Source organism: Pungitius pungitius, chromosome 6 (genome assembly GCF_949316345.1).
Source record: "Pungitius pungitius chromosome 6, fPunPun2.1, whole genome shotgun sequence".
In the NCBI taxonomy this organism is placed as follows: domain Eukaryota; kingdom Metazoa; phylum Chordata; class Actinopteri; order Perciformes; family Gasterosteidae; genus Pungitius; species Pungitius pungitius.
Window position 1 is genome coordinate 8,423,193 of NC_084905.1, and position 14,532 is coordinate 8,437,724.

General features: G+C 51.0%; 1 protein-coding gene across 1 annotated transcript; it reads right to left on the bottom strand.

Moving 5' to 3' along the window:
• Positions 1 to 2,944: 2,944 nt before the first annotated feature.
• On the bottom strand, positions 2,945 to 5,422 carry slc10a3 (solute carrier family 10 member 3). Its single transcript, XM_037452289.2, has one exon. The coding sequence runs from the start codon at positions 4,936 to 4,938 to the stop codon at positions 3,535 to 3,537; it is 1,404 nt and encodes a 467-aa protein (XP_037308186.1). The 5' UTR covers positions 4,939 to 5,422; the 3' UTR covers positions 2,945 to 3,534.
• Between the last annotated feature and the right edge of the window lie 9,110 nt (positions 5,423 to 14,532).

Consider the following 14,532-nt stretch of genomic DNA (forward strand, 5'->3'; position numbering starts at 1 on the left):
ACTGCAATGTAAGTCAATGTGAATGTGCCACATTGTTGCATTCTAGGACAACAGCATCCATTGACACCAGGAAGTGAACCTGAGTGTGCATAAGGCATCGTTAAATACGATGGTCATTTTTCTTTTTTTTAAAATTATTTTCTGCTTTTTGGCATCACAGGCATCAAAACGGCAGATATGTTTTCCAGATAAATATTCACAAGAAATTGACACACGCCTTTTAAATAATATTTTATTAAATTCAATTAATGAAAATGAAATGTATGAATACATATTCTAAGACTCAACTAAACACGTCAATTTGTGTCTCTTTAAAGTTGTTTATTGTCTTTTGTGTCTCTGTATTAATCTTGTGTATCTTTGTAGTGGTTTTGTGTGTCTTTTTGGTGGTTTTGCTTCCTTTCACAGTTGTTGTGGGTCCAATGTCTCAGTGTAGCCTATTGGCTGTGGTCAAAGCAACCTTTATTGCCTTGGACTTCCCTGCTTTTTCCTCGTGTCCCTTCTCCCAATGTGAATCCCCTACCGACTAATGCACAGCAATCAGGACGCAGGACTCGGGCCCCTCAGGACACGAGGGACAATCAGCTGAGCTCAGCATTGCAGCGATTAGTCTAGGGGTTGTCTTGCTCTGTTGTGGGACGTCCATGGTTGTAGCGCTATCACCAAACGACTATCGTCCCGTAGATTTTCTGTGCCAGTGCATTGATCAAATCAAAGACTGGATGTGTCCAAATTTCCTACAACTAAATGAAGACAAAACTGAGATCATTGTATTTGGTGCTAAAAAAGTAAGGTTTAAAGTAACTCAACACCTTCACTCGGTGTCCCTGAAAACATCAAATAAAGCCAGAAATCTGGGGGTTATTATGGATTCAGATTTACACTTAGAGAGTCACATCAAATCAGTAACAAAATCGGCCTACTAGCACCTCAAAAATGTAGCACGACTTAGAGGGCTCATGTCAGCTCAAGACTTAGAAACACTTGTACCTGCCTTTATAACTAGTAGGCTAGACTATTGTAATGGTCTTCTTTCTAACAAAGATCAAAAAATGTGAGCACATTACACCAATTCTTAAATCCTTACATTGGCTCCCAGTATGTCAGAGAATTAATTTCAAAATCCTACTGCTCACATATAAATCACTCCATGGTTTAGGGCCAAAGTATATCACTGATATGCTTCCACTATATAAGCCTTCAACAAACAGCTGGAATAAACTTCCTGAAAATTTAAGACTTGCCCCAACTCTGAATTTGACCTACATTGCCCTTTTAACCTTTAAGATTTTAATCTTTCACTCTTCACTGTAACTTTTAACTATTTTTATATTTACAATCTTATTTGCTGTTTTTTAATTGTCTTTTAATTCTTGCATTTTATTTCACATTATATTATGGCATGTTATGTGAAGCACTTTGAGTCTGCCTTGTGTATGAAAAGCGCTATACAAATAAACTTGCCTTGCCTGGCCTAAAGTGGGAAATGAAAAGATAACCAACAGGACTGTGATTCAGTGATTCAGGTGTGGCACAGAGTGTGCTAACACCTCGCCGTGCCTCCACGTCAGCGGGCTGCATCCTGCGGTGAGCAGAGTGCTCCGCGGCTTTTCTGGACCTCAAAGCTTCAGTGCAGCAGGCGCTCTGGTGGGAGCTGCTGAAAGGAACTCATGAAAACTTAATGCAACGTGTCCTCGTGAATTATTTAAGAGCACCTTCTTCCCATTGTGGTGCTAATGTGAGTGGTGGTAAAACAAACAGGAGATGCTGAGTGCGCCCACAGCAGCAGGGCAGAGAGTCGTCTCCCGTCAGCCCCGCGAGGAACGACACACAGTGACACCTCAGCGCACACAGACACACAACCTGTCAGCTACAGTGGCAGCTCTGGTGTGGAGCACGTGAGCCACTGACACTGCAGGGCAAAGGTTTGGAATGAAGGCCTGACTGCACCTCAGCAGGATTCCATGCATGTGTGTAAGATAAAGTTTGAGAAGGAGTTCAGTCTCCTTGTTGTCACTTTGACTCGGTTTGTGTTCTCTTTGTAGTAATTGAGTGTTGTTGTAGTTGTTTATTGTCCATTCACGGTCATTTTGCATCTCTTTTTACAATGTGTAAGTGTCTTTGTTGACACAGTGTGTCATTTTGTGCACCTTTGCAGTTGTTTGTTATCTTTTTGTGTTGATTTTACGTTGATTTCGTGTCTCTTTGTCCTCTGTTTGTCCTCCCACTCGCAAAGCGGTCGTGACTGAGAGAGATCATGTTGCACTTCATACAGTCACCGTGGCCCCCGGGACCAACAGGCCCAGACGGCCCCTCCTCTCCCACAGCGGCCTGAACACATCGGAGATACATTCCTGAGCGCTCCGTCAGGTCTGCTGGGCCAAACACAGCCCGTCTGGGTATGCTGTGGGTTCCCACTACAAAAAAAACTGCTGCTGCTCTTGACAGTAAACAGGAAGTGCAGCCTTTACATAATAATCCCTACCCCCCTGGTTCACTTCAAATGTTTCTAAAGAAACAGGAAGGCTATTGTGGTGTAGTATGAGCGCATGTTCTGAATATTGAACCTGCTGCCAATAGTTGCCTTTATCAAGAGTAAACTGCTCTAAACTGACCCTTGTTCTCTGGTACAACACGTTCCTAAAGCCTGATACGTTGAGGCCTTCTGCAGGATCGTGTTGCAGGCAGCTTTTCTCCTCCGGTTATTTCAGACACCGTTTCAATCTCCTCTTTTGTTCCTTGATCCTTTCACAAACCTCTCTTCGTGTTAAGGGTTGTAGTTTTGGTTTCATTTGTCGGGAGAATTCAAAAATATCCAAAAGCCAGAATTTCAACTCATACTGTGAAGGTACACAAAGGCCTTTCACCGTCTGTGTGCTAAAGGGAAACCTAGAGTCAGCGCTTGGCCTCTTCATGGAAGGAACTGTTTGACTAATGCAGCTCTCTCAACATCAACGTGTGACGCACACACATACACACACCTTTAACAATGTTTTTATTGACCTTTTCTCCATTTCTCCTTGCTTCAAGTACATGGATTCACAAATCCAGGAGACACAATCAGTGGCAAATACTTTCATAACATCATGTTCCCGTTTGATTACACTCCAAATTATTCCACTTAACCCCTAAAACACTCCCCCCCCCCATTAAGACACATGGACCTCTTGTAAACATGATGCAAATTGAGCTTTGCGTTGTTATTACAAAAAGTTATCTCGTACAAAAATAGCTTTTCTTTTATAGGCATGTTTCTTTGTAGGAATATTTACACCGACTACCTCACAGTATAATCTGATTTTAAAAAGTACGTACTGTAAAATAAACACAAAAAGGGGAGTCAAAGAGGGGGAAAAGGCCTTTGGTTTTCACAAAAAAATACAAAAACAACAGAACTCCAAAAGAAAAGAGTCCAATCGCTGTCCGGTGCGCCACCACCACGGGGACGACGCGACGGTCTCCAAGACACCAAATGTCCACAGGTTGGAAAGAGTTCAAGTTCTGAATGAAAAGAAAAAAACACAGCGGCTACAATCAGGCGTCGGGGACGGTGGAGCCGCACAACTTCCGCCGGGCATAATAGCCCAGGACGATGAGCAGCATCTCCGACGTGCTGCTGAGGGCCACGATGAAGGGCGCCTGGGACGCAAAGTCCGCCTCCGCCCGCCGGAAAGACAGCTGCATGACGGCGAGCGCCAGCAGACTGTTTTGGACGCCCACCTCGATGCTGACCGTCTTCCTTAGCGGCGGCGCAAGACCCGCTACCTTGGCCAGGACGGCGCCGACCACCAGCCCCAGCAAAGGCACCGTCACGCCGACCACCACGATCTGGGGCCTGACGTTGGCCAGGATGGACGCGCCCATCTGGTAGGCCATGAAGATGCCGCCCACGATGAGCGCGAAGCTGAAGGGCCGTATGAGGGCCAGCAGAACGCGCGTGAGGGCAGGGAGGCGCAACTTGACCAGCATGCCCAGCGAGATGGGGATGGCGATGAACAGGAGGGTGCCGAGGATTTTCACGAAGGGCACGTGCAGGGCGGCGTGCACGCCCAGGAGCCGGCCGTACAGGGCCGACGAAAGGGGCATGGCCGCCGCCGCCACCACGGTGGAGACCAGGGTCATGGAGATGGCCAGCGTGACGTCTCCTCCGAGCAGCAGGCTGTACAGGTAGCCGCCCCCGCCGCCCGGGGCCGAGCAGGTGATGACCAGTCCCAGGGACAGCGCTTTGGGCAGCGAGGCCAGCCGGGACACGCAGTAGGCATACAGGGGCATCACCAGGAACTGCCCGAGCACCCCCAGGAGCAGCGGCACGGGGCTCCTCAGTAGGCCCCGCAGCACCTCCACCTCCACCTTGCACCCAAACGCACACTTGTTGACGAATATGAGGGGCAGCAGGGCAAACAGCACGGGGTTCTCGGAGAAATGGGACAGGCCGCCGGACTGGACCAGCCGGGTGGCCGGGTCATCGCTGCCTGGCGCCACTCTGATGGAGTAATCGGTTCGCTCTTCGATCAGAACCGGCGCCGAATCCTGATCCAAGTCCAGCAGCTGGATCTGCAGCTGGGCCCGGCCGGGGAACCCGGAGCGGATGCTGATAACGTAGCTCCTGGCCGCGGATGCGCGGCCACTGTCCGTCACGTTGAGTATGGAGAGGACCTCCGGGTCCAGGGAGCGGACCGTCACCGTCTGCTTCCGGCTCTGGCGGCCCTGCCTGCTGGCCGCGGCGCTCCGGTACCGGCTGGAGATCACAATCACGCCGTTGGTGTTTTCGGGGAACTCGAATTCCTGCGACGAGCCGTCCCCGATGGAGATGAACCCGCTGCCGGCCGTCCGGTTGGTGTCTTCGCCGCCGTCGACGGTGAGGTTCCCGGTGGCCCACGCCCGGTCCACCCGGCCGGTAATGACGAAGAGACAACAGAACGTAAATATCGTCCTCATCTTATTGTCGGTGTGAGGGCGCAAGGGCGCCGCAGAGACGCTCCTTCCCCCAGCGAGCGGCCTCCCCGGGCGGCTAAACCGCCGGCGCGTGACAGCAACACGTCGAACTCCTCATTCTAGTCTCCGGCACAAAACGACGGCGTCAGCAGCCGGCTCCGCGTCTCGTCTGCTTGCCATTGCCTCGCTGCCTTTATACCGGAACCTAAACATCACCCGCCCCGCCCTGTCCGAGCCCGACAGCTCTACGGCGGCAGTAGCGGCCGCCCTCCCCCGGCACTCAGCGGCACTCAGCGACACTGGCTCGCCCGGGTCTCTCGCGGATTCCCCCTCTTTGTCTACTCGAAGCGACGATGGTCGTCTCAGGGATCCAAAGCCTCGCCAAGTCCCCCGTTTTTATTGTGTCCCCCCAACGGAGACCATCGTAGGCTGCCGTTGGTTCGCTGCTGAGGTTTTCTTCAAGCTAGCATGGGTAAACGTCTGACTTCCGTTCGGGTATTTCAAAATAAATACCTACATATTTTTAATAAAAAAATGCGTCGGGATACAAGCAGAGATGGACAAGACTACATCAAAATGTATTTTTATACAAAATAGTGAATACCATTCAAAAGAAAAAGAAATGTAACAAATCACAGTTAAGTATCTATACATATATATGTATAGATATTTAACTATATCTATAAAATAAATAATCAATCAAGTTAACAGCCCATCAACGTTTGGCTTTGTATTAACAAAAAAAATATGAATCACATATGAATATAATACCCAGATGTACACTGTGAATTTACACCAGAAAGATTCTTTCCAAAAAGTATAACTTACTAATTTGGGTTTGTGTATAGAAATCTATTTTGAGCTGGTAATGTGCTTACATAGTGAAAGTGCTTTAAAATAAGAGCTGCTCTCATTCAAATAACAAAAAAAGACAACAGCAAAAGAAATTCGTCGTATAACAATTGCTTTGGACTTAATGGGAATTTAGAGGCAGTAAGGTCCATTCAAATGTAAGATGAAAGGCATTATAAGACATCAAATATTCCAATTACATAATCTGTGCCATATAAGTAATTTATGGACCTCCAATGTGTTTATAATCAACTAACGTCATATGGGCTTAGAAATGGCTCCTGCTTTATCAATACATACATGACAAATAATAAATGACTTTAAGGGCAATCTTTGCAGCTACTCAAGTTGATGTTATTCTTTCGGGTTCATAGTTTTTGTTTCACTTCACACTCTGGCGTCATAACCAATGTTTTCTTGCCTGATATTGCTACTCCAAATTGTTTGTATGTGCGTTTTATTTGTTTAATGAAAACCCCCCTCCACTTCCTGTCTCTCTCTGGGTAACCCTCACTACCTTGACGTCAGCGATCATGAATCTAATCGGAGCGGTCACATGGGAGAGGGAACACCATGATTTGTGTGCGTGTGCGTGTGTGTAAACCAGGGATTACCCATCACACACGCACTTTATTTCCCGACCAAAGTGAAATGGCGGAAACCCTCAGAAATGAAAAAGCATCATTTTAAACAGAAGGTAAAACAGATAACAGCGCGTGTCAAGAGTCATGCACCATTCAATGATATTATCATTACATACTCACAAGCTACTTATTATGTATCTATTCCCTTTTTATATTATTCATGACATAATTGTATATTTGTACACACATTAGGCTGTAGGACATATGAGCATACACAAAGATCATGTGACTCTAGCCAGGCTGATGACGTGTTGTAGTCTCAAACCACATTTTAATGCTCAGTTAAATCATAGTGTTAAAGTAAACTAACTATGATATTTGTGTTTCATTGCATTCTTTGCTCTTTTAATACAAAAAATTGCTTTTGAGTTGACTTTTTTTTTCCATAAGAAATCACAGATCTATTTCAAAAGAATGTCGGCAATCAGTCAGGAAAGTTTGCTAGATTTTAAATTATGTCCTAAAGCCTGTCGTCGTGTTGCTCATTTGTTTCCAATGAGAGTATCCAGCAGCGCTCCAAAAGTAGCTAAGGATAACAAGAAAGACGACAATTCGGAAATACCTCTCCTGTCCCTTCAGGCTTCCTCCCAAAGAGCAGAACTACAAACAACCAACATGGCGGCTTACGCGGAGGACTCTGATGGCGAGTGAGCCACAGTGTTTTTTCTTTCTTCCTGTCAGAGCAATATTTCATAGACTGCTGTCAGGATGCATTTAGAAAAAATCTCACAAAAACGTTTGTGTAAGATTTCCAACCTTGCCTTTTAAGAAATGATCCGTTGTGTCGTCATGAGAAGTTGTTACGTGGGTTTAGGAGTCAAAGACGGCACTGATCCAGATCGCCTCTCACTTTCACATCTCTTACTGTCTTTTACAAACATGGGAACTGGAGGCCAAGGCTCCTCGCAATCAAGACTCTCCCTGTCGGTTTCTGTCCCCTGACCTATGATCCTCTTGTGACACCTGTGCTCACAGAAGAGTCTGAGCGGCGTCCAGTTACTTTTCTAGTACACGACCAGCAGACACCTCCAGGGGAAACCTGAGCCGTGGACACGCTGTGGCAACTCTGCAGAGGATCCCATGTTTCACTCTCGTATTTAAAAAGCCATTTTCAATTCATGACTCCGCGGTGTTCTTCCCAGGAGGGGGGGGGGGTGGCAGCGATGTCACCGGGTGTCGTCTTCCAGGGCACGCGCCGCTGTCATCGCGTTAATGTCACGTCCCTGGACGGCCTTGCTCACCGCCACGAGTTGTGCGCCCTCCTTCTGTCAGCGCGGCTAAGCCGAGATGAGGACGAGGCGGGGGAGTCCACAGCGCACGCCAAGACCACCTGCTGGGCCCTCCGCGCCGCCCCCCTTCTCTGACATTTCACGGGCCGACAGCCAGTTGTTTGCAAACTGAGCAGGAGGAAGCAGCCTCACTTCTGGCCTCGCTGATGGGGTCCAGTGTTGTGCTTAGAGGACTCAGCCTCCTGGATTGGCCTTTTGTGTTCAAACAAAGCTCATACGTGTGAAGGTCCTGTCCATACAAGGCTAGAGGGCCGGCACTTTGTCACAAACAGGACAGCAGCCACGATCAATACTGAGCACAGGAGGACAAAGTCTTCCACTGAAACTCATTTTAGAGGAGGTGAGAGGACATTAAGGCCGACATTCAACTTCATATTTAGTCTGAACAAACTGGAAGATATTTTTGAACACACAATGTTTAATTTATTTTTTCTTATATGAACTTACTCTAAGGGCTGACTGTTATTATTCTATTATTAAAGAGGCCAAAGGTGTCTGAAACAACCAAATGTCACTCAAACATTAATCAGGCATTAATATGGAGCCTCTCTGTCTGTGCTCAAGGGGCAGATTGTGAGAGATTGTGCTGATTGAAGCCTTCTCCTCCCACACATTCATTCTGATGATGAAATAGTTTGATATCGCTTAATCAACATTTTAATATTCTAAATGTAGTATGTACACGCTGTGGCCTTTTGCACCAACAAATTTCTCTCGATTTTACATTACATCACATGTCATTTAGCTGAAGCTTTTATCCAAAGCGACTTACAATAAGTGCATTTCAACCGTATAGATACAAACTCAGAAGAACAAGGAACAAGAAAGTAGAATTTTCATCAAATAAGCAGTTTCAAAACATGTTATAGAAAAGTGCCATTATAAGTACAATTTAAGTGCTACGATTTGTTAGTGCTACGGTTTGCAAGTGTTTTAGTCAAGGTAGAGTCTAAAAAGGTGTGTCTTGAGTTTTCGACGGAAGATGTAGAGGCTCTCTGCAGTCCTGATGTCATCAGAGAGCTCATTCCACCATCTGGGAGCCAGGACAGCAAAGAGTCGCGATCTCGCCGAGTGCTTTTCTCTCAGTGAGGGAGGAACAAGCAGCTTGGCAGATGCAGAGCGGAGTGTGCGGGCGGGTTGGGGTGTAGGGTTTCACCATGTCCTGGATGTAGACTGTACCCGATCCAGAACCCGAGAACCAATGTTTTGAACTGGATGCGGGCAGCCACTGGTAACCAGTTGTTTTTGTGGTTATTCTTGTTTATCACTAGGACCAATACATGGATCGACATCGGAAAGGGAGGCCTGGGGATTGGATAGTGCAGTGAACTTTAAGATGTTCATTTCTCCACACCCCACCAACCATGCTGATGTCAGGTGATAGTTAACACTCTGTGAAACTTTAATGTCCTCTGAGTTCGTGCTCAGGCGGCCAGTCTGTGACACAGTTTACTTGTAGGAATATGTTTGTGTGGCTAACCTCTCCCATCGCTGGTACCTCAAGGTAAATAAAGAGTTTTAACAACCAAGTATGTGTTCCTTTGTCTTGTGAAAAAGGGTAACAAGGGGTCACAGAGAAAAGGGTAGCTCTGGGACAAGGATACAGCAACAACAAGAAACAAGAAAGTGCAATTTCATCAAATAAGCAGATTTACAACTCATTATAGATACGATCTATTATAAGTACAGTTTAAGGTCTACAGTGTTTTAGTTGCCAAACTTAACAGTCAGGTCCTGGGTAGGAGAACCTTTTTCCTGATCTTCAGGTGGTGAGCGGACATCCACTGAGAGATGTCAGTCAGACAGGCAGAGATCCGTGCCGCCACCTGAGTGTCCAAGTGAGGGAAGGAGAGAATTAGTTGGGTGTCATCGGCGTAGCGGTGGTAGGAGAAACCATGGGAGCAAATGACTGAGCCGAGAGAGTTGGTGTAGATAGAGAAGAGGAGGGGACCCAGGATGGAGTCCTGAGGAACTCCAGTAGTAAGAGGACAAGGTTCCGACACTGATCCTCTCCAAGTTACCCGGTAGGACGAGAGAAGGGGAGAGCAGAGCCTGGGACAACAAGTTCCTGAAGGGACTCGTGGCCGGTCACAGTAAACTTAGATTTTTGACCGTTAGCCCACATCTTCACCCCTGGATACATCGTGGGCGAGGGTCAAGCTGCACTTGATGGTGGACATCAGGACAGAGATCAGGACTCTGATTGGACGAGAGGAGATGGCCTCAGTGCTTACATCATGATGTGGTCAATGTGAAGATGTTGGCCATGTTATATACAGAAACAAATTCAATCAAATGCTCCACAGGAATGTCCTAGTGTTTGTTGTCTTACACATCAGCTGACTGTTGTTGTGCATCCCTGAGTTGTATAATAACAAATGCTCTTTGAATCTTTTACAATCAATTACAATGCTAATATGTTGACGTTAGGCAGATATTATGTTTATACCAGCATCTTACTTCAGAGTATTACAATGTACTAATTAGCACTGAACACAAAGAAAAAGTATTTGGTCTTAATTAGGAATTGGACGTTGTGGTGGCGGGCGTGGTTTCGGCTCGGCTGCAGAGGGAGAGAGAGGGGGAGTGGCTCGGGGAACAGTGCCAGGTGGAAACACTTGGCAACCAGCTGGGGGGAATTAACGGGTCTCCTCTCGCCCCTATAAACAGTGAGGCGAGCGAGGAGGGAGGAAGGAGACGGACCGACCGACCGAGCGAACGAATTAATTGATGAATTGTGCGAATAAAAAGCATTTTGTGAAACCCACCACCCTGCGGTCCTGTGCCGTGTCTTCAACCCCACGCACCCACACCGTACAGTGGCGCCCAACTAGGTATGGAACCCGGCGATCAGCAGGCGGAGGGGATGGCGCAGCCGGCGATCGCGCTCGGGCGGATGCTGGGAGAGATCGCCGCGATGCAGCGGGAGCAGGCCGAGGTCAACCGGCACTTTCTGGGGGCGCTCCAAGCCCAGTCGGATCGGCAGACCCGGGTGTTGGAGCAGCTGGTGGCCCGGCCAGCCGCGGCAGCACCGGTACCGGGTCCCCCGGCGTACGCGGGGGTGGTGCTGCATAAAATGACGCCGGCGGACGAGGTACAGTCGTACCTGGAAATGTTCGAGGCGATGGCGGAGGCATGCGGGTGGCCGGCGGACGAACGGGCAATCCGCCTGCTGCCACTACTGACCGGAGAGGCGCAGACAGCTGCCCTGGGTCTGCCGCCCGGGGCAAGACAGGACTACGCCGGGGTAAAGAGGGCCATCATGGACCGGCTGGGGCTCTCCCCCGAGGACCACAGGCGGCGTTTCCGGGAGGCGAGGCTGGGTCCGGAGGACCGTCCGTTCGCCTTTGCTCAGCGGCTACGGGACGCGGCCAACAGGTGGCTGCAGCCGGAGGGCGCGGGTGGCGCACCGGCGGTGGTGGAGAAGGTGGTGGCGGAGCAGTTTCTGCGGGGGCTCCCGCCGCGGACCTCGTCGTGGGTCCAGTACCACCGTCCGGCGACGTTGGAGGCCGCGGTCACCCTGGCAGAGGATCACCTGGCGGTCCACCCCGGCGGACGGGGCGACGCCGGGCGCCCGCCCGCGCCGCCGCAGCCGGTCCCCACGCCGCGAAGGAGGACCCAGCAGCCGGCGGCAGGGTGGCCCTTGCCGACGCCGCGGTCACCAGCTCGTACCAGGGGGGCCGACCACGCAGCACCGACCGGGGCCGGCACTCTTCCTGACCCACTCGGAGGTTCTCAAACGCCAGGGCAGGAGTGCTGGAAGTGTGGGCAGCCCGGCCATCTGCGGAGGGAGTGCCCGCTGATGGAGGTGGGGCAGGTGATCCGGGTTGCCGGCGCTCCATCACCCTCCCCCGGCCCGGGAGCGACGTACCGCGTTCCGGTAAGAATCCAGGGGGGTACACGCCAGGCGATGGTGGATTCGGGCTGTTCGCAGTCCATGATACACCAGAGCCTGGTTCGGCCAGGGGCATTGGTAGAAGCGTCGCGGGTGAAAATAAGGTGTGTGCACGGGGACATTCATGAGTATCCCATAGTGTCCGTCGAACTTCGGTTCAGGGGAAAAAAATATAGAATAAAGGTCGCGGTTAGCTCCCACCTGACGCACCCCGTAATTTTGGGAACGGATTGGGAGGGATTTAACACGCTAATGGGGCAGGCTGCGGGGGTGCGTTCACGACCGACAGGGACATGCGGTATGTGTGCGGTGCTCAGCGGTGACGCGAGGTCGTCCGACGCCGCCGGGGAAGAGGGGGAACCGGCGGAGCCTCCCGAGGAGACCCCGGCGGTTCCCGAGTTCCGCTCCATGGAAGATTTTCCACTCGAGCAGTCTCGTGACGATACTCTACGCTCAGCCTACGACCAAGTGATAAGAATTGATGGTCATTTGGTGCGCCCTGACGCAGCACAGTCGTACCCGCACTTCTCATTGATTAGGGACAGACTGTATAGAGTGAGTCGTGACACTCGAACAGGGCAGGAAAACACCCAGTTGTTAGTACCGAAAAGCCGCCGGGAAATGGTTTTCCAGGCGGCTCACTATAATCCGATGGCGGGTCACATGGGATACGGGAAAACACTAGACCGGATAATGGCCCGATTTTATTGGCCAGGCATCCGGGCGGACGCGCGCCGCTGGTGTGCGTCCTGCCCGGAGTGTCAATTGGTTAATTCACCAGCCATACCACGTGCCCCGCTGCGGCCGCTACCGTTGGTGGAGGTTCCGTTCGAGCGCATCGGCATGGACCTCATCGGGCCATTTCACCGGAGCGCACGCGGATACCGCTTTGTGTTAGTCCTCATGGATTACGCAACCCGGTATCCGGAGGCAGTGCCATTGCGCAATATCTCTGCAAAGAGCGTCGCGCAGGCTCTGTTTCAGGTCATCTCCCGGGTTGGAATCCCGAAAGAGATTCTAACAGACCAGGGCACCTCGTTCATGTCGCGCACACTGGGAGAACTTTACGGGTTACTGGGCATTAAGTCCGTCCGCACGAGTGTGTACCACCCCCAGACCGACGGGTTGGTAGAGCGGATGAATAGGACGCTGAAGTCCATGATTCGTAAATTTATTAGCGACGATGAACGTAATTGGGACAAATGGCTTGACCCTCTGTTGTTTGCAGTCCGGGAGGTCCCCCAGGCCTCCACGGGATTTTCTCCCTTTGAGCTTCTGTTTGGCAGGTCACCAAGAGGGGTGCTGGACCTTATTAAAGAAAGCTGGGAGGAAGGTCCGAGCCCCGGAAAGAACGAGATCCAGTACGTCCTGGACCTGCGAGCAAAGCTCCACACACTGGGGAGGATGTCACGGGAGAATTTGCTCCAGGCCCAGGAACGACAACAACGGCTGTACAACAGAGGGGCCAAGCTGCGAGAATTCACACCGGGAGAAAAGGTACTTGTATTACTTCCCTCTTCCAACTCAAAACTCCTGGCTAAGTGGCAAGGGCCCTTCGAGGTCACACGCCGGGTGGGGGATGTTGATTATGAGGTGGTGCGGTCTGACAGGGGCGGGGCTACACAAATATACCACCTCAACCTCCTGAAACCCTGGAGGGAGGCGGAGTCTGTTTCTCTGATTTCCACAGTATCGGAAAGAGAGGACCTGGGGCCGGAGGTGCCAAAAGCGGCTAATCCCACCCCGCTCCCGTGTGAGGGTCATCTCTCTGAGGACCAGAGAGCGGACATTGCCCAGTTGCAGAAGCGGTTTGCTGATGTGTTCTCCCCCCGGCCAGGCCGCACCGACCTGATAATGCACCGAATCGAGACACCCCCGGGGGTGACGGTGAGGTCACGACCCTACAGACTACCCGAACACAAAAGAAAAGTGGTTCGGGAGGAATTAGCGGCTATGTTGGAGATGGGGGTAATAGAAGAGTCCAACAGCGCCTGGTGCAGCCCCATCGTTCTGGTGGCCAAGAAGGATGGGACTGTGCGGTTCTGCGTGGACTACCGCAAGGTAAACGACGTGTCACGATTCGACGCCTACCCAATGCCCCGGGTCGACGAACTCCTGGACCGGCTGGGCACTGCACGTTTTTTTACGACCCTGGATTTAACTAAGGGCTACTGGCAGATTCCCCTGTCTTCAGAGTCCAGAGAGAAAACGGCTTTCTCCACTCCGTATGGTTTGTACCAATTCACCATGCTTCCCTTCGGCTTGTTCGGTGCCCCGGCCACGTTCCAGCGCCTCATGGACCGGGTGCTGCGTCCGCATGCCTCATATGCGGCCGCGTACCTGGACGATGTAATCATCCACAGCACCACCTGGGCGGAGCATGTGCGGCGGGTGGACGCGGTGCTGGAGTCGCTGAGGCGGGCCGGGCTCACCGCCAACCCGGGGAAGTGTGCAGTTGGACGGAGGGAGGTACGGTATCTGGGGTACCACTTGGGGGGTGGGCAGGTGCGTCCTCAGGTGGACAAGACGGCAGCTATTGCAGCCTGCCCGCGCCCTAAGACAAAAAAAGAGGTGAGGCGGTTTTTGGGGCTGGCGGGTTACTACAGACGGTTCATCGCCGGCTTTGCGGACCTCACCAGCCCCTTGACCGACCTGACCCGGAAAGGTGCGTCAGATCCGGTCCAGTGGTCGGAGCAGTGCCAGCGGGCGTTTGAGAAGGTAAAACAGACTCTCTGTGGGGAGCCACTCCTCCACACACCTAACTTTTCTCTCCCGTTTGTTCTGCAGACCGACGCGTCGGACAGAGGGCTGGGGGCCGTTTTGTCCCAGGAGGTGGAGGGGGTCGACCGCCCCGTTGTCTTCATTAGCCGGAAGCTATCGGAGAGGGAGGCCAGGTACAGCACGGTGGAAAAGGAGT

Coding starts and splice junctions, on each gene's coding strand:
- slc10a3 (XM_037452289.2), bottom strand. CDS start 4,938: ATGAGGACGATATTTACGTTCTGTTGTCTCTTCGTCATTACCGGCCGG.